At 48.3% G+C, this 21,091-nt stretch overlaps 1 protein-coding gene across 3 annotated transcripts in view; it reads right to left on the bottom strand.

Annotated features, from left to right (window-relative positions):
• Nrp2 (neuropilin 2) overlaps positions 1-21,091 on the bottom strand; it is a 120,436-nt gene that overhangs the window by 23,363 nt on the left and 75,982 nt on the right. For all 3 annotated transcript variants that reach the window (XM_052749632.1, XM_052749633.1, XM_052749634.1), the window contains exons 13-15: positions 11,549-11,811; positions 9,819-9,915; positions 8,612-8,632 (exon numbers count right to left, since the gene is read on the bottom strand). In XM_052749632.1, the coding sequence (XP_052605592.1) occupies positions 8,612-8,632; positions 9,819-9,915; positions 11,549-11,811 (381 nt within the window). The remainder of the gene's footprint in view (positions 1-8,611; positions 8,633-9,818; positions 9,916-11,548; positions 11,812-21,091) is intronic.

Raw genomic sequence — 21,091 nt, 5'->3', positions numbered from 1 at the left:
ACACACACACACACACACAAATGATGCTGCAATGGCTGCTGGGATTCAGCTAGGTGAATACTCCAAGTGGGTGGAAATGCCATATTTGGTGTGGCTGGCCAGAATTCTCAAACAATGTATTAATTAGGCTGGCTAGACTTGAAGGTAAATTCCACTTTGGTCTGCCAAGGCTTCTGCGCCCATTGAAATCAGCTTGGTCTTGTCTAAACAGGTCAATTACCACTGTCAAGCGATGACTAACCTGTCTTCATTTTTTTTTTTTTTAATTGGATGGAGGATTTTAAAAGCAGATTGGATGGGTAGTTGTAAGAAAAAAAAATATGAACACAAAGCAGTAAAGGAATGTGAGAGCGAGGGGACACCAAGTGAGTGAGGGCAAGCAGAAGAGAGGCTCATTCTTAACCGTGAAAAAGAGAGCAGGGAGGAGAAGGTGGGGGTGGGAGATTTAGAAGGCATCTGAGTTTACTGGCCAGCCTCTGGTTGCCATGGAGACACTGTAGTAGAGTTAAGCTTAGGGTAACTCAGGGGAAAAACTGGCTTGACTCCCACTCCATGCAAAACAGTGCTACAACTTGATTCTCCCAAAGATTTACATCAGATGAGAATCTGGCCCAGAAAGGGACTAAGGCGCTTTGGAGCTTGCCAAAGGCAGACATGATCTTTACTTCTGAAAAATGATGTATGCTTAACCTATGAGAAATGCTTCCCAAGCTGCTTGTATCACGTGCTGGTGGCCTAAAAGATGCTTCCTTCACTTACGGGGTGTGTGGGGGAGGGGAAATGCTGCCTAGTCACTGCTTCTGTTCTGTGGGTGCACCTCTGCTCACCACGCAGGCTGGGCCTGGCTACCCTTCTCGTCTTTCCCATGAGACTTTGAGCTCCGGAGGCAGAAGCCGGACTCCGTCTCCACGGAAGAGTATGTGCAGAGAAGGTGCCTTGCCAATGCCTTATGAGGCCACTGCCAAACCACATCCCAGCTCTGAGTGTTTCCCTGTTCCCACAGCCTGATCTCCAGAATGCCTCCTTCCATTTGGGGACCAGCTGAGAGGTGGTCAGAACTTCCCACGTCTCCTCAGAAGTGAGAGGAAAACTAGAGGATTTTCCTTGGGAAATCTAATGAAGTCTTGAGTCATTACTTCCTTTAGTGTGGGGATCCCCCCTTCATCAGGGTGCAGTTTCATTGGTACAGTGTAGGCCACCAGAAGTCCTACAGTGTTGGGAGGGCTTTGACAAAGACCAGCTCCTTAGTTTACATACATATAATATATGCCACATATATGCCACAAAAATAGCCACATCTATATCCTTGGGGTGAAAAAGACCCCATTATCCCAGGACCCCTGAAGGCTGCTTCCTTTATCCTTTCTCACGTGACTCCACACTTTTTCTTTTCCCTAAACTATTCCCATCTCCTTTTGTTCGTTGTTTATCTTGAGACAGGTTTTCACTTTGTAGCAAAGGCTACTTAATCTGTAATTCATCATGTAGTTCAGGATAGACTCAAACAACCTCTCCCTGCCTTAGCAAGTGGTGGGATTACAGGTGTGAGCCTCCACACCCAGCTATGATTTACATATTTTAATACCTTCCATTACTATGGATTAAGAAAAAAAATTCTCTCTTTTTTTTTGAGAATTTTGCATAGAAATCAAGATAGAAAGAATGCAAAGCACTGAGAATGATTCCTTTCAGTGGTCAGCTTGCAGGTCACTGTCAGCTGACATCAACTCATGATTCAAGTCACCAAGAGTATCTGCTGCTTGGCAACCACCCTGCCACTGGATTTTCTTGGGAGCTCACAAAGATGCTGGGAAATGACTAAATGTACAGGTGGGCCCAGAGTTCACCAGAGGCGTCTTTCTTCTCCTGGACTACACTTCTGATTGCTGCATTATGAGGGCCGTCCTCTGATGAGGTTGCAGCTCACCCATCAGAGAAAAGGCAAGTGGCAAATTCAGCGGTTAAGCCTTTCCTGAAGTGCCTGACTGCGAAGATGGGAGCGTAGTTACGGTCACTCCTGTTCCCTCCGCTACCTCCTGGGACTGGGCAGGGGGAAGCCTTGATGCTACCTTGAGAGTGTTTCTGATGGTAGCTATGACTTGGGGCACAGCGGGGAGGTCTTCCTTCCTGTCATGAGAGGTTAAACCATAACATGGGGATTAGTATTCAGTATCAGCTATGTGAGCCATCACCTCAGAGGTATCCTTTGGAAGACAGACTCCACTATATACTAAAGACTGCCCCGCCCCCAAAGCCCTCTTGTGTGAAATTATCAACATATAGAACATGTGATAATTTGAGTGACAAGAGCCATTTGGGGACATTGTCTTGATGACCTCTTAAACATTTTCCTTGGAAAAATGAGAAAACATACTATATAAATTTATGACTTTAATGTTAAAGGAGTTAGGAAAGAGAAGGAGATATGACTAACAATACCTTCCTTATGCACTACCAAGCAATTTAGGGATAGCTTGTAGGGACCAGAAGTTTCTCAGGACATTCTCCAGCTAGAGACCTGATTCCAAAGTGGATTGTGCTGGTTTGGAACCTGGCTCTGCCACAGCCTTGAAGGGTTATAGGCTCATTAGGCTGTGGTTTACAAGTTACGGAAAAGGAAGGTAATAAACCAACCAGGGTTAAATCTGTACTCAAAACGTCTTCCTAGCAAAGCAGAAGTCCAATAAATACCAGATGGATAGATGGATGGATGAGTGGACAGATGAATGGATGATAGATGGATAGACAGACAGACAGACAGACAATAGATAGAGTGGTAGAGGGATGTATCTTGGACCAATGTTCAGACTCCCCGGGAAATGCTGACCTCTCACTAGGCTTCACAGAATTGCTCTCAGCAGGTACTAGAAACACTTCCCACTCACAGTGTCCCTATGGGAGGGAGAAAAGGGTGTCTTTGGGGAACACAAGCAGCTGGATATCAGCCTTATTCACACCCCTTTTCCTATGGAGCGACTGGGCTATTGCTTCACAAATAAAGAGTTCTGTGCTAGCTACACCAACCTGGAAGCAAAAACTGGAGCTGAGACATCAACCTTGAGAGCTGGTGATGTCTGTCCCAACTCCCCCGCTGACTATTCTTTTACCACTCAACCACATATCTGTTTTTTTTCTTTTCAGTTGGAAAAATGTTTTCAATTCCTCGACCATTTTTTATTAATTTCCACCCCCAATTCTCCACAAAGTTTTCTCATTGTTCAAGATAATGAGAAACAGATACTTAAATAGACAATAACTCCAAGTGTATTTGCAAGGTTGAGCAGGCTCCCATCTGCAAAAGTTCTGAACTCCCTGGAGAAGAGAAATGTGGATGCAAAGAATTTGGGTTTCGAGAAACCAATTCTGAGAAGTCACAGATGGGAAAAATGAAAAGAAATTACCTGTTAGGTGTAGTGAGCCTTCCATTTCTGTTTACAGTGTTACTGATTGAATGAATAATTAGGATATGTGACTACAGGAAAAGTGATAAACAGTAGAGGTTTTCAGTGTGTCAGCCCTTGGTTCATGGGCTTCACATGAATAGTCTTTATTTTCCATGAGTCTTATATGAGGGATGAGAAGATCTAAGAAAATGGGAAGTTGGAAAACTAAGAGGACAAAGGAACACATAGGCAAAACCCAAGGGATGTCTCGGAGCTCTAAAGAATTGCTTACTCCTGCTTAGTGACCGTGTCAGACCTGAAACCAGGTCTACAGAATCCTCCGCTAACTGTAGCCCATTGTCTGTTTTTATAAAGTTTTATTTGAACACTGCCACCTTCATTTGTTTACATACCACTTTTGGTCACCTCTGTGCTTTAGCGGTGAGGCTGAGTGCTTGCCAGAAAGGCTGTATGTCCCCCCAAAAGACTGGCATATTTTATTATCTGGTCTTTCATAGCACAATTTTGCAGATTTTGCTCTAAGCAAGTAAGGCAGGAACAGGAAGCAGCCCTCTCTCCCTTTCTGCCTCCTACTCTGTCAGAACCTGTCAGAAAATTGGCATGACACAGTCTCACCATGAAAAAAGCAAGCATCTTTCACAGCTACATTCATGAAATGCCACTAGGACCTGGAATGTTCCACAAGGCACCAAGGGTAGGTCTCCCTTTGCACCTGAAAGCTGTTTTATGCTGCTGACATGGGTTCCTTTCTATGCCATCTGAGAAGGAACCCAGCTGAAGGGACAGTTCAGGTAAAGGGTTTGTTTCATCTGTGGGATTAAGCAAACAAAAGAAAAAGCTTGGATCCACTAGGAAAATGTATGAAAGACGGTGGAAGAATGTGGCCAGGCCTCCTGTACTGTTTAGAGGGATGCTGAAATTCAAAGCACCCCTGAGAATAGCTCTTTCCACTTGTTGGATGAGCAAGAACGTAGAAGTAGACTCAGCAGAGGTTTGCAGTGATCGGGCAGAAACCTGGGGGGTAGCTCCCCACCCTGTGCCCATCTGTCTATCTAAATTCTCTCAACGCAGCCCCTTATCTGGCTGGAGCAGGCACTTCTCATCTTCTGGAACTTAAGCTACCTTCTATAAAACCAAAGCCTGCCACTCTGTACCGTTGGAGAGAGGTGGTGGGGAGAAACACTTTCTCCCACCCTTTCCCAAAGTGTCCTGGCAGCTGCCTTAGATGGACTTGTGTGGTGGCGGGGTTGGGGGGAAGGGGGGCTGTGTCTAGCTTCTGTGACAGGAGAGGCTGAGCATGCAAGCAAACTTCACAAACAATGCCTCAGTGTCCTGTGGGCAGAGACGGCAGTCCACCATCACATGACTGTTTCACACATCTTTCCCCATTCTCTCTGCTCCGCAACACCTAGCCTCGACTTGGCAGTTGGAGATGGGGGGGGGGGGTAGGGCAGTGGGGAGGATTCTCACACCACAGCTGCCTATCTGGAACCCTGGCAGAGCTTAGTGTACTTCTCCTTCGAGGATGATGTGCAAGCGCCCACTTTAACCCTCTCTGCTTCCCCAGAAGTGCTCTGAGGAGACAGCGCTATAGAGGAAAGGGACTCCAATGGGAAAGGCACTCTGATGGGGCAGTCCAGTCAGGAACCCAGGGGCGGGGTGTTGTCCTGGCAAGCCAAGCTTCTGGGTGGGAGGCAGGTCATGAGCGTGAGGGTGGGATGGAAAAAGAGATGGGGCTATAAAATGACAGATTGGCCTGTAGGGCCCCAAATCAATTGACTCCAAACTTGAGGCATGGAGTCAGGTGCCAGCCACCTCAGGCTTCACCCTATGTGGCTCTCCCTTAAAATGATTCCCAGCCATACCCATGGAACAGCCTTTGAGCCTCATTGTCTCCTGGTTATACCCGGATGGAAATTGTGGGAGACAGCAGGAAGGCAAAAGATGGAGTATGGCACCCTAAGAAACAGTTGGAGACACATTTACAACCATCGAACTATCAGGACCAACATAAGCTCCTTTTAGGGTCCTTAGTAAGAAGGCAGTTCAGGGCACCGCACCCCAAGGCCACCTTTGCAGTGCGACCCTGCCTGGATCTCCATGATCTCTAGCAGGTACAGTCTGCTCCTGCTGCGTTCAAAACGCACAGCCTCCTCCAGGAGCAGCAACAACTCTTGTCTCTATCACAAGCTGCTCAAAATATCCAGCAGGTCAATAGCCACAGGTCTCTGATTATGGGCATTATATATGTTTACTGGGTCCTTGCTTGTTCTTTTTTCTCTTATTGAGAAAAAAAAAAAACCATCCAGTTTGAGGAAACAACCTATCACCTTAATTATACCACTTTTCAGTCTCCCCCCACTTCCCTTTTATACACAGTTTTCATTTGTTAAAGCTCAAACCTTAAGAACAAAGATACATGACGACACAGTGTTTATACCCACTGCTTAAGAAAGCAAGAAAGCACACCCATGTTACATTGTTTAAAATATGACTCATATCAATGACAAAAGGCTCTCTTCAAGAATGGCATGACGACACAGTGTTTCCATTCTCTCTGCTTCCTCTTTCTCTGTACAGTTTCTCTTCCGCACTAACGCACATCCAGGTAGACAGTCCACGTGCACGCACAGTCCACGTGCACGCAATGAAGTGGAAAGCACAATGCAATTAGAATAAAAAGGCAGAGGTGCGCGGGAGAAACCAGTTACAGGCAGAAAATGAAAGACACTTCAAACTAAGGAAGCTCAAGAGCGGCCATCAACACAGGTCCAAAGGCCACTTTTACCACATTTCTCTAAAGATCCACCCGGAACACACTGATCTTCCCAAATGAATGGGATTACTTCTGCTGCCTGGCCAGTTTATAACAGAAAAGAAAAACAGCCTAATCCTAAAAGAACAGAAGCCCTACAAACGGCAGTGTGGGCAGTGCTCCCACATCAGCTCTCCGTACCTTGCTTGCCCAACTCTCCTTTCATTCTGCCTCTGTTTTGAGTAAAAAGACTGATGTTATGTCGTGAGCAAGCGTCCCCTATTGTCCTGCCCAGGAAGAGAACAGAAGGCATGCCTCCCATCTGGAGAGACGTTTGTATGAGTAAAGATAGAGGCATGAGAGGCGGTCCGAATGCCTGGCCCCAGGTTCGTCCAGGAGCATCACGGAACATGTCAATGTGATTGAAACTTCCAAGTCCCATTCTGTTCTTGACTCTATGTTGTTAAGCCAAGTCTCTGCTCCCTAAGACTGGGTTGCCTCTTTGCCGTCTTCAGCATCCATGAGTCTCAGTGCTCACAACTCGAGCCCTGCCTGCACAGCCCCAAAGTACCACGAGCCTACTAGAAAGTCTTACCTTCAAGCCACTGAGCCCCGTGTTTATTTAGCCTAAGTGCATGCTTGCCACTCAAATGAGACTTTATTTATCTATCTTTTAACAGGCGAACAGGCCTAGGGTGTGCAGCCTCGTGCTGCACGGGACTTCAAGGAAAGCACATGTGTTTAGTGTGTTTATTCTTTCACAGGAGCGAAGCCCTCAGCCACCGTACTTGTCAGTCACTACCAGACGTGGTACGTGCACAGCCTTTAGAGCAGTTACTGACCGGGCTTGAACCGGCCTTTCTGGGAGCTTTGAGGCTCAACAGCCCACAGAGAGTCAGGAGCATAAACATTACTCTGCACCCTGAGGATTAGAACCCAACTGCCATCCAAGCTGTTTCAGTTTGGACCTCTGCTTTCCTATCAGTGCTTTGCATTTGAAGTCACATCCCCAGGGAGCAGCAAGATTGTGAGCACGGATGCTCAGTACTTCCAAATGTGGTGGGGGAGATGGAGAGAGGCTAAGAAAGAAACCATACACCGGTCCTCTGTTCTACTACTTCCCCCACATTGGTTATCCTAGAACTGGAGATGAGTGGCAAATTCGGCTAGATGACTAGGATCCAGGGAGCCTGTCTAGGTGTCAAGCCAAGAATTCATTCATCTCTTTCTAGTCAGGAGCTGGACAGATTAATGAGAGCCAGGATAACAAGTGGAGATGGGTAGAAAGTGCCGAAGCTGATCTCTAAACTGCTGTCACCTAGAAGGGTAAGGCTAGCCAGCACCAACAGGGCGAGACGGCCCCTCACATGGCTGGCACCGAACAGGCCCCAGAGACTCAGCGTCAGGCTGGCGAGGGTCTGTGGACATGCCGCAGTCGGCCAGCTGCTGGGGAGCACTTACACTTACAGCAGCTACTGAGTGCTCAGTTATTAGAAACCGGGTGGGAACCTGGGCGGCCGGCAGCATCAGCAGCCAGACTGACCGCGGAGGGCGGATGTAAACCCGCTGCATTGGAAAGGCACAAACAGAACCTTTGCTCCAGGCGGGCGGCCTTTCTCCTCTTTCCTCGTATGATGAAGCAAGCATCCCAATCTCCCTCTGTTTTGCTTTGTTCTCCGTTTGCTTTCTTAGGAAGAAAGTGTCCCTTTCTGCTCCCAGCCTCGAAATCCAAGTGCTCTGCCTCTAGTTAGGGAGTACCCTCCCTTGTTCCCGTGACCAGCTTCTGAATTCAGGACCTCTCTCCCTTTACCTCACAGCCCTCCTCATGTTTTCTCCAGATCCTCCTTAGAATGCCTGACAGTACACCTCACTGAGGCTTGGCTGACAGACACCCTGCCTCAGTTCCCTGGAGCTGGAAAAACACCACCTTCAGCCTAAAACAGAGCATTGCCATTTTGTTTCACTTTTAATCTACTATGGGTAATTTTTTCCCTCATGGAGGGTGCCTGTGTGTGTGTGTGTGTGTGTGTGTGTGTGTGTGTGTGTGTGTGTGTGCGCGCGTGCGTGCGTGCGTGCGTGTGTGTGTGTGTGTGTGTGTGTGTGTTGATCTTCCCACAGTTCCTCCTTTCTCACCACTCCTGCATTTTCAACCTCATTGCTCCCCGTTGGACAATGCAAGAGGCTCAAAGGTTTATCTGTAACCTATTTGTCTTCTATTATAGCTTTCTAAACTTTAATTAAATGGGAGACACAGAGAATCTCAATCGCCGCCCCCCCCCCCCGTATCTATGGGTATCGCTGGCGCCATCTAGTGGTGAGAAAGTGGAGCGTCCTTTTTCTCCTACAAGCTTGGTCAAACAGGGGTTTGCTCCCCTCACCAAATTCACATCACATGGAAAGAGAAAAAGCCATGCAAAACAAACATTTGATTTTTTACCTTTAAAATCCTCACCTGTAAAAGCTGAGATGGGTTCTGAAAGAGAAAAAAAACAACTTTGAGTTAGATAAAGGGAAGAAGTCATTGAACGAACATGACAAAGATGATTTCTGTTAGGTCACTGGGTAATACGCTACAGAAAGTGGCCCACTTCTTGCTTGTTTTCTAGACTGTGTCTAACATACCACTATCCCTGGGCAAGGGTGACTAGAGAGGATTCTCAAGTTGCTTTGGATCAAAAAAAGTCCTTCTTAGAGTAACGGGTCCCCAAGGTACTATCCTCAGTCACGTACCACTGATTACTTTCTCAGACCTGGGATTGCTTTTAGATGCCTAGGCCCTGGGAGCTTCCTGGGGGCCTGAGACAGTCTCAGCTGCTTCTGACATCACTAGGCACAGACACCCAGGACCCAAGGTCCAAGCAAAGCACTTGGTCACTTGTTACAACAACTCTGCTGGCTGGAACCAAGGCTTTTCCTTCTCGGGATCCCTTTCCTGTTTGGGGACACATCCATGGCTCTGATGGGAGGTGGGCAGGGTCCCCTTGGGGAAACCCCTGCTGCAGGATGCAGCCTTGAGCACATCTGCGTGCGTTTCAGGAGGGCTGGCTCTTCAACACTTCTGACCAGACAGATAGTTAGGGGCGTCCTTCCTATGCTGGTCCTGTGATGTGCCACACTTAATCCTACAACTCCAGACTCTTGGGCATTAGAAGTATTAGTGTGAAAACAAAATGTAGCATTTTATTGCTCATGCCATAATTTTCCCTGCAGTTCATTCATGTGAAAGAACCACGTGGGTAATTGTGTTATCATTCTTATATAGCAAGTGTGCCATCTTTGCCCACCGCTGAAGGCTTCCATTAAATCCATCAAACCTTTCCAGCATGTAATTCTGACTGGCAGGTGCTCTTGTCCTCTAGCATTTTCTTTGCTTAAAACTGGAGTTTGATGATGGGGTCTTGGCACCCCAAATTTTCTTATACTTAATGCACATCTATTTCTGATTGGGAGATGGATATAAACCTTCACCTCATATCACACCTTGCCCCCCAACCCCCAGCCCAAGACACAACTGTGCCCACATTTCACCTCCTGTACAGACTGGCATGGTCCTACCTACTGGGAACATTGTGTTTTAAGATAGTAATTGCTTCCTTTTGCATATCCCAGTCTCTAGCATCTTATTGGAGACAACCAGGAAGAGAGAGACAGTCACATACCCATGCAGTTCTCCAGTGGGACATCAGTGCTTAGCCGAATGTCATCGATGGCGATCTCTCCTGATCGTCCTTTCCCGATCACACCCTCGAACACGATCTAGAGCCAGAAGGACCAGAGCCATGGTTAGTGTAAAGCTCCCCAATTTCTGTTAACAGCCGTTGAATGTGTGTGTGTGTGTGTGTGTGTGTGTGTGTGTGTGTGTGTGTGTGTGTGTGTGTGTGTCTGTGTGTGTCTGTGTGTCTGTGTGTCTGTGTTATTGCACCTGGCACACATCTGTGGACCACATGGCTACATCTCTTGAGATCTTAATTTAAAAAGAGTTGGTTCAAATCAAGTGCATATTTGAGAGGATAAGAAAATAGAGCAAGTTGATGGATATTGTTGTCCAGTAACAAGAATATACTGATTAAAAGGACCACAAATGGAGCACACTTAAGGGGTGGGGGGGAGGTGTTGAAATTTCCCTAGCTATTTCTGAGGTTCCTTTCTCATAAATCCTTCAAATGCTCAACCCAGGTTATTTGAAAACTCAGAGGCCATGAGCAGGTGAGGATAAAGAGGCACCTGAGTTCGAATTGCCCTTCTAGGTGACCTCTCCTTGCACACCGACTTAGAGATCCATTAATACAACAGCGGGGAAGCAGTTTACTCATGGCCCGACAGTTTACTGAGCATCTACTATGTGCTAGGCTCACAGGTGAGAAAATCTAGTAAGACAAGAGCTCCGCCCGGAGAAGCCCTCCCTGCAGAGGGTCAGACCAAAACTCCAACAGGTTCTTCTAACATCTGCCCTAACGTTAGCATGTGGGGACCCAGGCTGGGGAGCGAGGGTCTCAGGATGTCTCGCAACCTCAAGAGTGCAGGCTGCAGCCTGCGCACGGAAGCCCCTCAGCTCTGTGGTCTTTAATCATTCCTCCTCATTCCCACCCTCCCCAGGTCCTTTCTGCAAACGAGCACATGTCCTCTGGCAAGCTGAAGGAGCAGTTGGCTGCCTTGCCAGCCATCTGTTGCCGCTCTTCATCTGGGGAGGAGCAGGTTAATGCTTTGGCTGGTTCTCAGTCACCTCATCCACAGTGTGTCTACTCCTACCCAAGATGCGGCTACAGATGCATGTGCCCATCTGTGCCTCACTCTCTTGCTCCATGGGATAGAGATAATAGAAAGCAATTCCCGGACGAGAGAGAGAGAGAGAGAGAGAGAGAGAGAGAGAGAGAGAGAGAGAGAGAGAGAAGTCACTTGTTTGGGGGCTCTCTTGGGTCCGTTGACCACAGAGTTTAATGTTTATCCATCTATGCCCCTTCCTGGATTCCTGCTCTCTGGAGCGGGTCTGGGAGGGCATGGCCACAGCCTCCTCCACTCTGAGGGCTCCACTGCCTTGAGTGCAGAGGGGTTGTTTGCGTGTACTTCCCTGACTTGTGTGTCCCTTTGCCAGTCTACCTGATAGCAATCTAAAATAAAAATAGGGAGAAGAAACATTTGTGGGAGAAGATTTCAGCAATATAAAAGGCAATAGGAGGAACAAAGAACCAAGCCTGGGTGGAGAGATAGGCACACTCTGAATAACAAATAAGAGTGTCATTTAGTTGCCATAGCAACGGAAGAAACAATGAAAACAGCGGAGGTTAACCGCGTCCCTTAATGATGAATGGGCAGGGCTCTTCGAAATATCACGGAATAGGGATCACAACGGTTCCCTCGCATCTTGCGCCCTTTGCCTTCCACAGCTCACCTGATACTCCATGTCATAGCTGGGCAGGATAATTCGTCCATGCTTCCACTCGCTGCCTTGGTCCTCACGGATGACCCAGAGGAGTTTGCTTTCCTGGCTAGCTTCCCGAACCACCTGCAGGGCCACCCCGTGGCCGCCGGTGGCTTGGTACTGGAACTCCATGCACACAGGGCTTCGGGGCAGGTGCACAGGTGGGCTGATGAGCCGCCCGTACTGGCCCTCTCGCCGGCCATCGCTCTGTAGTCTCAAGAAGTTCTTGTCATCTGGGGGAGACACATCCAAACACAGTCGGTAAATGCTTGGGAAGTACACCTCTTTGTAACTGTGGCCCCACCATCGGAAAGTCCGACTGGAGTTTTGGGGTGTGTTGAAACATGTTGGGTCTTGCTATGCAGGTCAGGCTGGCCTTGAGCTTACAGCCTTCCTGCTCCTGCCTCCCGAGTGCTCATACTGTAGGTGTGTGCCACCATGCTGAGCCCCTCTGTGCGCTTTTCTAAGGCTCCTTTGGGGTCTTGATTCAATTGCTGCTTCCTCCTGAAGTTCTTTCTTCAATCTTCGAGTCACATGGGTCCCTCTTCCAGTTCTCTGGATCGCTTGTGTCCTGTCGCTTTCAGAGACAGCCCCTGGCACGGCCAACCTGAAATCTTGGCTGTGTATAGGCTTGTCTCTGCTCCCTAGGTTCTAAGAGGCCTGACCCATGTCTTATTCATCTCTGGCTTACGCAAAGGGCCAATGCCGTCTGATGAACTGAATTACAAGGGAAGAGTTTATAGGGCTGAGGTGGCTGCCGGATCGGAGGGTGACTCCAGCCAGGTGGCTTATACTTCGAGTCTTTGTTGTCTGGCTGGGCACTGTCCAAATGGAGGACATTAAAAACCTTCTGTCCCTGCCAGGGCTGTTAGATGATGCCCGGGCCTCAGTAACTGTCACTTGGGTACTCATGTCAACTTTAAGTAGATCAGGGGTGGGGGTGGCCAGACATCCCCCTTTCTTCCTGGACTTGGCCTTTCTCAAGCAGCCATGCACACACAGCTCCAGTGGTTTAAAAGGTATGGCCGTGATCATTAACAAAGGCTGTATGTTTAGCAGAGAATATACACGTCCTGGGAAATTAAGGGTTCACTGTCCAAATGCTTCAAGAATGGCCTTTTTGGCAGATGGGTTTTAAATCCATCCGACACTTAGGTGGAAGGCTGAGCTCCCGTTACGGTTGGCAGCCCCTATGCCTCACAGACAGGGGTTCAGAGATGGGCAACTCCAGTCTGTGGTGCAGACAGCAAACGCACAGAGGAGAAAGAGGAGGTCTCACGGTCTGCTTTGGGCCCTGAGATGTGGGTCATGGTCCGCTAAACTCCTCTGCGAGCAGGGCAGGGACATATTTTCGCTATGTATCCAGCTTGGGATGTGAGCAGGCCAGACACTTCTGGTTCTTGTTAATATGATGCCATGTTAGCCTGACCCATGAACACAGAGCTCTTTCAGTCCGTAGGGATGGTGAACACCTTGGGTTTGCTGGGGGAAGGATAGGCTTGCATTCCAGAAGCCTGGGTGAGCACCCTCTCCGGGATGGGGGGGGGTCTCTGATTTGCTGCTGTTACACCTGCTGGTATCATCTTGCTAGGTGAGAGCTAAGCCTATGACAGACCTTCCAGACTGTTCAAGGCACAGATAAGGGAGAGAAGGCTGCCTCCAGAGCACAGCTTTAATGATAGGGTCTGCTGAGCAAGGGATGCTGATACCATCACCAGCCGCTCAGTGGTCCTCTCACCCTCTGTTTCCCCTCCAGATCTCTCTGCTACCACTATTAATGATAATAATTACAACTCAAAATTGCACGCTGCCTCACAGGTGACAAAGCACACCGGTATGTATTATCTCATCTCATCCTGGCTACGTGCTTGCGAGCTAAGACTTCCTCGTGTTGCTTTGCACACAATGGAGAAACCAAGAAAGGTGAAAGCAACTTGTCCAAGGAGAAAATGGTGGTTCAGAAGCAGACCCCCGGACTTAACGGAGGGATCCCCCATTTCTCCGCAGTAAACTCTTTATTTCAGCTGTTTGCAGGTATCTTGCCCCCAAACCTCGCAGTCCTTCTCTGAGGCAAACCCGGCTTCCTCTGGGCCTGCTGCCTCACTGTCTGAGCTTGCCTGTACCTCCCGTTACCTCCTCTTCTCCACACAGCCCAGCTCTTCTAACCATTCCGGCACATGTCATAGTCACCCGCACTTTCTCAACAACTCTAGCATTGGTTAACTACTCAAAAGGAGTTGAGGCCATTTTCCATGGCAACTACCCACTACCTGGCACTCTTAACTGGGTCATAATGTATCTTGCTTGCCATACAAGATTTTTAAATTTTTTTTTTTATTTATTTAAGGTGTGGGTGTGTGCGCATGCTCACGTGTGTGCATGTGATTGTGCATATGAGTGTGGCACAGTGCACACATGGAGGTCAGGGGAGCCTTTGCAGGAGTTGGCTCTTCCTTTCTACCACGTGGCTTTCCAGGGACTGAACTCCAGCCATCGGGTTTTGTGGCAAGCACCTTTGCCTGCTGGGCCATCGGACAGTCTCCTATCTCAGATGGTCTTGCACATGTTATGTTTAATGCTGCATGTTTCGCCTTTCCTTAGTCCCACGTATATCATCACGCTACTCGGGGAAATTCGGTTTCATGAATGAGTAAATGAGTGAATGACAAACGCAGAGAGAAAAAAGAATGAGGAGAGAGGCAGAGTCTGCTAGCCTCTGGCAAGCCTTCAGATTCATGTAATCCCTTCGCCATCGCCTCTGGTTTCCTGAACCAGCAGCCCCCTTTCAAAGGTGAAGCAGCCCAACACCAGGGTAACCTGTGGAGGCTCTCCGGTAGACCCGCATGCCGGTGAGGGTCCCCCTGACCCCCTGGGCTCCTGTGACTTCCAAGCTCTTACTCTTTCCACCCCACCTATAAAGGAAAGCACATTTGAGAGACTTCGCATTCAGCCTTCTCCCTTCACAGTTTCACAAATAAGACCCACTTGCTGCCTGAGAATTGCTTGGCGGAAATTCTGTCACTTGTGTGAATTTGCATTCTTAAGCGAAGGCATCATAGCAGGATGGTTACGACTGGGAAAGCCAAATGTGTGTGGGGGTGTGAAATGGCAGGCTGCAAGGATTTTATCCGGGTCTATCTTGCCTACTCACCCTGTCATTAGAACTCAACCAGGCCAAAGGTTTCCCAGCGAGCTCCCAGAGCCTCCAGAGCCTCCAGAGCCCCTCCTTTCTCCTTCCCTCTCCCCTCCCTCCTCTCACAATAGGCTGATAATCACTATGCATGATTTACAGGACCCCGGCAAGAACCGAGTTAATGCTGGTGGCGTGCTAAAGCGCGAGCAGCTAAGGATCATAATTCAGCGCTGACATCTGAGCTAATCCACGAGTTTGCAGAGTCTCCAGACAAGCAGGCCTCTGGATTTCACTTAGTTAAATCATTTGTGCCCCACTTGTCTGTTAAGTGCTATGAGCTCAGGGGAAGAAAGATGATATGTAAATGTAAGGAATTAGCAGGCGACATCAGTCAGAGGGATGCTGAGCTGCAAAACATCCCTGCCTGTCACTGAGAGAGGCCTGATTAGAACCAGGGACACCATGAAGGGAAGACTCGGACCAGGAAAAGCTCAAGGAATGGGAGAAAAAAAAAAAAAGCAGAGGATAAGGATGGTCGAATGGAACGGATACTGTGTGCCATTGCAGCATCCATAACTCTGCCCTTAGGATTCTTGATTCTTGTCCATCCCCATGCCACGGGTAATGTCAGTATCTACCCCACCCCCTGCCCCCTCCCAGGTCCTGCTAAGTAGCTTGGCTGGCACTGAATTCATGATTTTCCTGCCCGCTCCTCTCAAATCCTGGGGTTGGAAACATGCCCTACTCCACATCAAGCTAATTTTCTCCATTTTCAGAAAGGAAACTGAGGCTCAGAGATGTGAGATCATCTTTCCAGGACCAATGCCACAGAGTGATGAAAGCAGGATCTGAACCCAAACGGGACTGAGTCAATTTGCTCGCTTGTTGTCACCTGGGGTGGAATCCTGGCCAGAGGCTCTAAACCTTTGAAAGCCTTAGTCTTTCCATCTGTACAATGGATATAATAGTGGTATTACTGCACAAGGCTGTAAGAATGGGCCCTGTAAAGCACTTTACATGGTAACAGGGCTATAGTAAGAGATCAGCCACTCTACACAGTTCCTCCCACAGGCCACTCTACACAGTTCCTCCCACAGGCCAAAGACCACCATTAACCTGGGGAAGTCGGTGCAAGACGCTAAAGGAAGAATAGGTTAACCTGAGGGGGGGGGTTGACAGTCTTTGAAATAAGATGATTTCCAAGATCTGTCCCAACTCCAGGAACCAGCCAGCTCCTAGCTGTCCATCACATACTACTCACTACAGATCTTCTGTGACCATCTATAGAAGATGCAATAAAACGTCAGAGTGGGCCCCCACGTGACTACTAGCATGGGCCAGAGGAGGTATTCAGAAACACCCCGTCACCACGCCATCCACCCTTCCCTTCAGAAAGGTCCTTCACAGACCACACTGGCAATGTGTTCTGCAGGCTACAACCTCAACTGTCAGGAACATCTCAAACTCAGTTTGACATCTCCTGCTGTCCTGTGGACACATTTCCTCCATCCATCCCTGATGGAGGGCAGTCAGTTTCTGTCCTCTGACTTAGAAGCATTTTGACTCATAAGGTATTAAGAAGTCCAGGGGGCTGGGCGGTTGGCTAAGGAAATAAGGCGTTTGCCTCACAAGCCTGATGACCCAAGTTCAGGTCCCCAGAACTGAGGTAAAATCACGAGTCCGTAAATCTACCTGTAATGTATCCCTCCCTACGTGGAGATGGGCGGAAGATACAGGAGAAGCAATGGGAGCTTCGGGGCTAGCCTGAGATACACTAGCAAACAAACACTGTCTCAAACAAGATACAAGGTAAGGACTGACATCAGAGGTTGTGCACTGTGGTACACACACACACACACACACACACACACACACACACACACACTCACTAAGAGGAGGTGGGAGGGAAGAAGAGAGGTAGCGAGGGAAGGATGGGGAGAGAGAGAGAGACAGAGAGAGACAGAGAGAGAGAGAGAGAGACAGAGAGAGAGAGAGACAGAGAGAGAGAGAGAGAGACAGAGAGAGAGAGAGAGACAGAGAGAGTCGAGACTGTTAGTCTGCACTTCATGGGGAAACACAACCCTAGTCCCTTTAACTGTCCCTTTCCTGGGTCTTCGTAGGTCTCCATGGACCCTTCGGAGCTAAGTACTTCATCTCTCCTAAGTCCTGACATGCATACAAGATACTGAGATTGAACGCACTCTGAAAGTGAAGACCATTCAGAAACATCCCAACTTACGGCCTACCACGGCTGGCTAGATACTAAGGAAGTTCACAGTGGTTGCCAGCTACCTGATAGAAAAAAGGGTTGGCAGAGCCTGGGGACAGGCTTGTTTTGTGAATTTCCTTGGTCATTAGGGAGGAACCCTTTGGATTGTCAAAAATTTGCCCTAATATATGACACCTGGCCAGCGAAGACCCAGCCCTGCCTGCTGGAAGTTGCCTTCTTGTTGTGTGTTTGATGGCTAGGATACTGGCAACAGGTAGCATCCAACAAAAAGAGAGTGGAAAGGAAATACACTCAGTATTGCCGAAAGAGAACCTGACCTGACCTATTTGGGAGGCATCTTGCTGCATCCTTTGACTCAGAAAGTCTGTTGTTGCCAATGAGACAGAGAAAAACAATCAGATGGGAAAGAACAACACGGGTTCGAAAGGGCAGAGAGGAAGTGCAGAGGCCAGGGTCATTCAGGCGCTTCACCTGACGCCGTCTCAAGAAGCGTCTCTGGATATTTCACCTGGCGATTTATGGTCCCATCTGGCTTCCGCTGCTTGAGTGTCCTGTGGACACGTGACTGAGGTTGGCCCAATGGCGATGAATTCAATTGTGTCCACTCCCCTTTCACCAACCCTAAAATAAATCACCAGCTTGAGCCTCCTGGCTATCGCAAAGCCAAGCACACCATCTGTCCCTCGCACACATCTCCTGGCTAGCATCTTGTCCTCCTACTAGACCCACCATCTGAAAGAATATTTCGCGAAGCAGGAGATGCAGTCTCTTAGTATAGGTCATACTTAAAACATGAGTCAGCCCCTCAGCTGGCCTCCCAAGGTCAGTCTATCTCCGCTAAGGTCCTCAAATTAACAACCCGTTAAGGGAAACACTGACTTTGGATGAACTCAGCAGGATGTTTTCAAGGTTTATGATAGAACATTCCACAGACATTGAAGTTTTCAGCCTGGCCAGTCCTTGCAGGCAGCTACCTGGAGATGTGGGGTTTTTTTTTGGGGGGGGGGATGTGTCAGCTTCCACATACAGTCCTGCCTTCTAGATAGCTCTGTTCTTATTCTGACGCCTCGTTATCAACTCGGTCCTTCGTGATTTTCAGAAAAACTGGATAGATAGCAGCTTCTCTCTTCTGTCATCTTTTCCACAAAGCCGGGGATGTTTTCCTCCCATCTTACAGGAGGTCTCCATCCGTTCCTTTTCTAGTTGAAATTATCCCTTGACTATTGTTTTTACCGCAGCTCTTCCTACCCTTTAATAGTCTATCAAGGTCCAAAGCCCCAGTTTTCTGCCCCTGAATTTGCAAGGGCTATGCCCCAGCCAAACCAACAGCAACCTCCTCTGAAGGCGATTCAGTTGGAGGCAGTGGTTTTCAACTTGTGGGTCTAGACCCCTTTGGGGAGGTTGAAGGATCCTTTCAAGGGGATGGCAAATCAGATATTGACATTACGATTCATAACAGTAGCAAAATTATAGTTCCGAAGTAGCAACGAAAATAATTTTATGATTGGGGGTCGCCACAGTACGAGAAACTGTTGAGAACCACTGAACTGAGGCCATTCGAGTATCTGGGTTGCCAGCTGCCATCTGATCTTTTGAGCTCAGAGAGAGATTTTTAAATTCAGAGTCATGGCTAGCTTACTGTCAAAAATCAAGCCCATTGTGAGCTCATCCATCAATGATTTCCTTTGATTTCTCTATGTACTTGTACCAAACACACTTCAGCACAGTTCCCTTTATCATCAGGGCTCTGGTCTCCCACTCTGCTGGAGTTTATCAGCAACCGAGTCTGCATCGAAACAACCCCAGTGAGAAATTAACAGGGTCAACTACCCACATTGGAAGGGACAGCCAACATGTGTAAACCCTGAATGTTTAGATTCTTGGCTTCTCCCACTTGAGCTTGCCTTTGAACCCCGAGCAAAGGCGCTGTTGTCTCAATCCCTGCCGTAAGCCGGGCAAAGCTCCCTTCACAATGGTGCCCTAGTCCAAGGAGGCTTTGCCTGTTTTCTTTAGATGCTTTCATGGGTTTTAGTCAGTGAAGTAAAGGAACACTGTAATCGCCCTTCACAAGGTCAATCAATGTTTAAAAGAGCACACATATTCCAGAGTGAAAGAGCACACGTTCCAGATCACACTTGGATCACCATCAGGAGGCTGCCTGGGCAGAATCCTGTTAATCTCTGGTCTTATCTCCTTCTCCTCTTTCCCCCTCTCCTCCCCGCAGTGGTGCTCAGGATTGAACCCAGGCACTCCCAGATGCTAGGCAAGCACTCTGTCCCTAAGCTACAACCTCAGCTCTCATTTTTCTTTGCCTTTTAGGATAGGGTCTTGCTGAGCTGCCTAAGCTGGTTTTGAACTCACTCTGTAGCCCAGGCAGATCTTAAACTTTCAGTCCTCCTGCCCGAGTCTCTCAAGTAGCTGAGATTACATGCCGACACCATCAGGCCCAGGTCTTATCTTGTTCTTGATAATAATAATGGTTATAACAACAACAGCTATCAATACTATCGGTATTACTATTTACTTAGTACACTATTTCTGTGTGACCACCAAATAGCCCTTAATGCTATGCTCCTTGGTTATTTCCCCATGGTTGCTGAGGGAGACAGAGTAGCATACACAGGAAAATACGCAGCCATCAAGTACAACACTTCCAGAACCGACTCAGGCAAATCCATCTCCCTAACTTCTTGCTTCTTGGTTTTCACTAAACCAAGTTACGGAAGCCTCACCAAGGATTGGGGGCTCGTTCCGGGGCTAGTGTCCAAAGATGCCATGGCAGTATTGTCTAATACGGTACTGTGATGCTGACGTGTTCCACGTATGGACAGTGCGGCCCCTGCCTCCGTGGAAGAGGACCAGTGTCGGAGCAGAGCTGAAGAATCAGCTGAAACAATTTTAACTCCTTAAAATTATGATAGAAATAGCCACAGCTGGGGGCTCCTTACCCAACACGGGAGAGCTGGGTACCTTTATAGACCCAACTCTAATCATTCACGGAACTCTGTTTATGAGTGTTTAAGAGCACACTTTGTCACTGTAGCTTCAGAGGGAAGGCAAAGTGGCTGGTCAGGGCAGAACAGGCTCCACTGCTACCACCAGGGGTCACTGAGTTTGGAACACATCCCCGCTCCCTCGTGGGGGGTGGGGGGGGTTGGTATGATCACACTCTAGGCAGCACAGCCACAAGAGCTAAAAACAGAAATTCTGAGCGGCTTGAAAGACGATGTTGAAAAACAAAAGCAGTGGAATGAAACCAGTGGGTGTCTTGTCAGCCCAGAGCAACCATTACCACCAGCCCAAAGGAACAGAACTAATTGCGGACTTAAAAGGGAGCAGAAAAAGGAACGAGAAAAACACGAGAAAACAACTCAATCAGAAAAATATCTAAGCAATGCAAGTAGTTTCCATGGACACTTGTGATCAACCGGGTCTGTGTTGTGTTTCAACATGGCTAGCTCACCCCGCCCCGCTTTCCCTTCATCCCCACCTCCTGGGCAGTCCACTGAGATGCCTCCTTTCCAAAATGCAATGACTTCCGTTTACCTCCTTACGAAGGGGATGAAGCATGTGGCACACTTCCGGAGAACAATGGGTCTGGTCTCTTTGCGGAAGAGCAAAGTAGGGTGACACAGTGGCTTTCAGGCTTGGGGCCAGGCGCCAGCCAAGCTGCACACATTAGCACTGTCCCCGCCCCAAGTCCAGCACAGCTGTTTCCTTTCTCCCAACTACTTCCCTCAGCGCCCCCCCCCATCTTTTTTTAAAACAAGAAGGGACCACCCCAAACAGAAAGGTGTCTATTTTATGTTTACAGTGTGATGTGGAGTTTTGTAAGCAGAACAGTGGGAAATGGAGAAGATGGTTTTTTTTTTTTTTAATCATCCGAGGATAAAGGGAAGGGTTCTGAGAACAACACTGTGACTTTGTTTCCTGGAGTCAGGTCACAAGTGTCGCGGTCCTAAACCTCAGTGATGCTCTGGAAAAGGAGAATAACCATTTCCTTCTCAACACTAGACCCAGTAGTTCCTCATGGCCCTGATTTTCTTTCGGTCCCCATCTATTCAGCCAAAGGTTGGAGTGATGTCCCCTTCCTTAGCCTGCTCCGAAAAGCCTTCCCAAACTGCAGAGTGTAATGAATCAGTTGACATGA

The sequence above is a fragment of the Peromyscus californicus genome, unplaced genomic scaffold, assembly GCF_007827085.1.
Source record: "Peromyscus californicus insignis strain IS unplaced genomic scaffold, ASM782708v3 Scaffold_21__1_contigs__length_65335640, whole genome shotgun sequence".
Taxonomy (NCBI): Eukaryota; Metazoa; Chordata; class Mammalia; order Rodentia; family Cricetidae; genus Peromyscus; species Peromyscus californicus.
The sequence above is the reverse complement of the archived record's forward strand: the minus strand, read 5'-3'. Positions and strand labels throughout refer to the sequence as shown.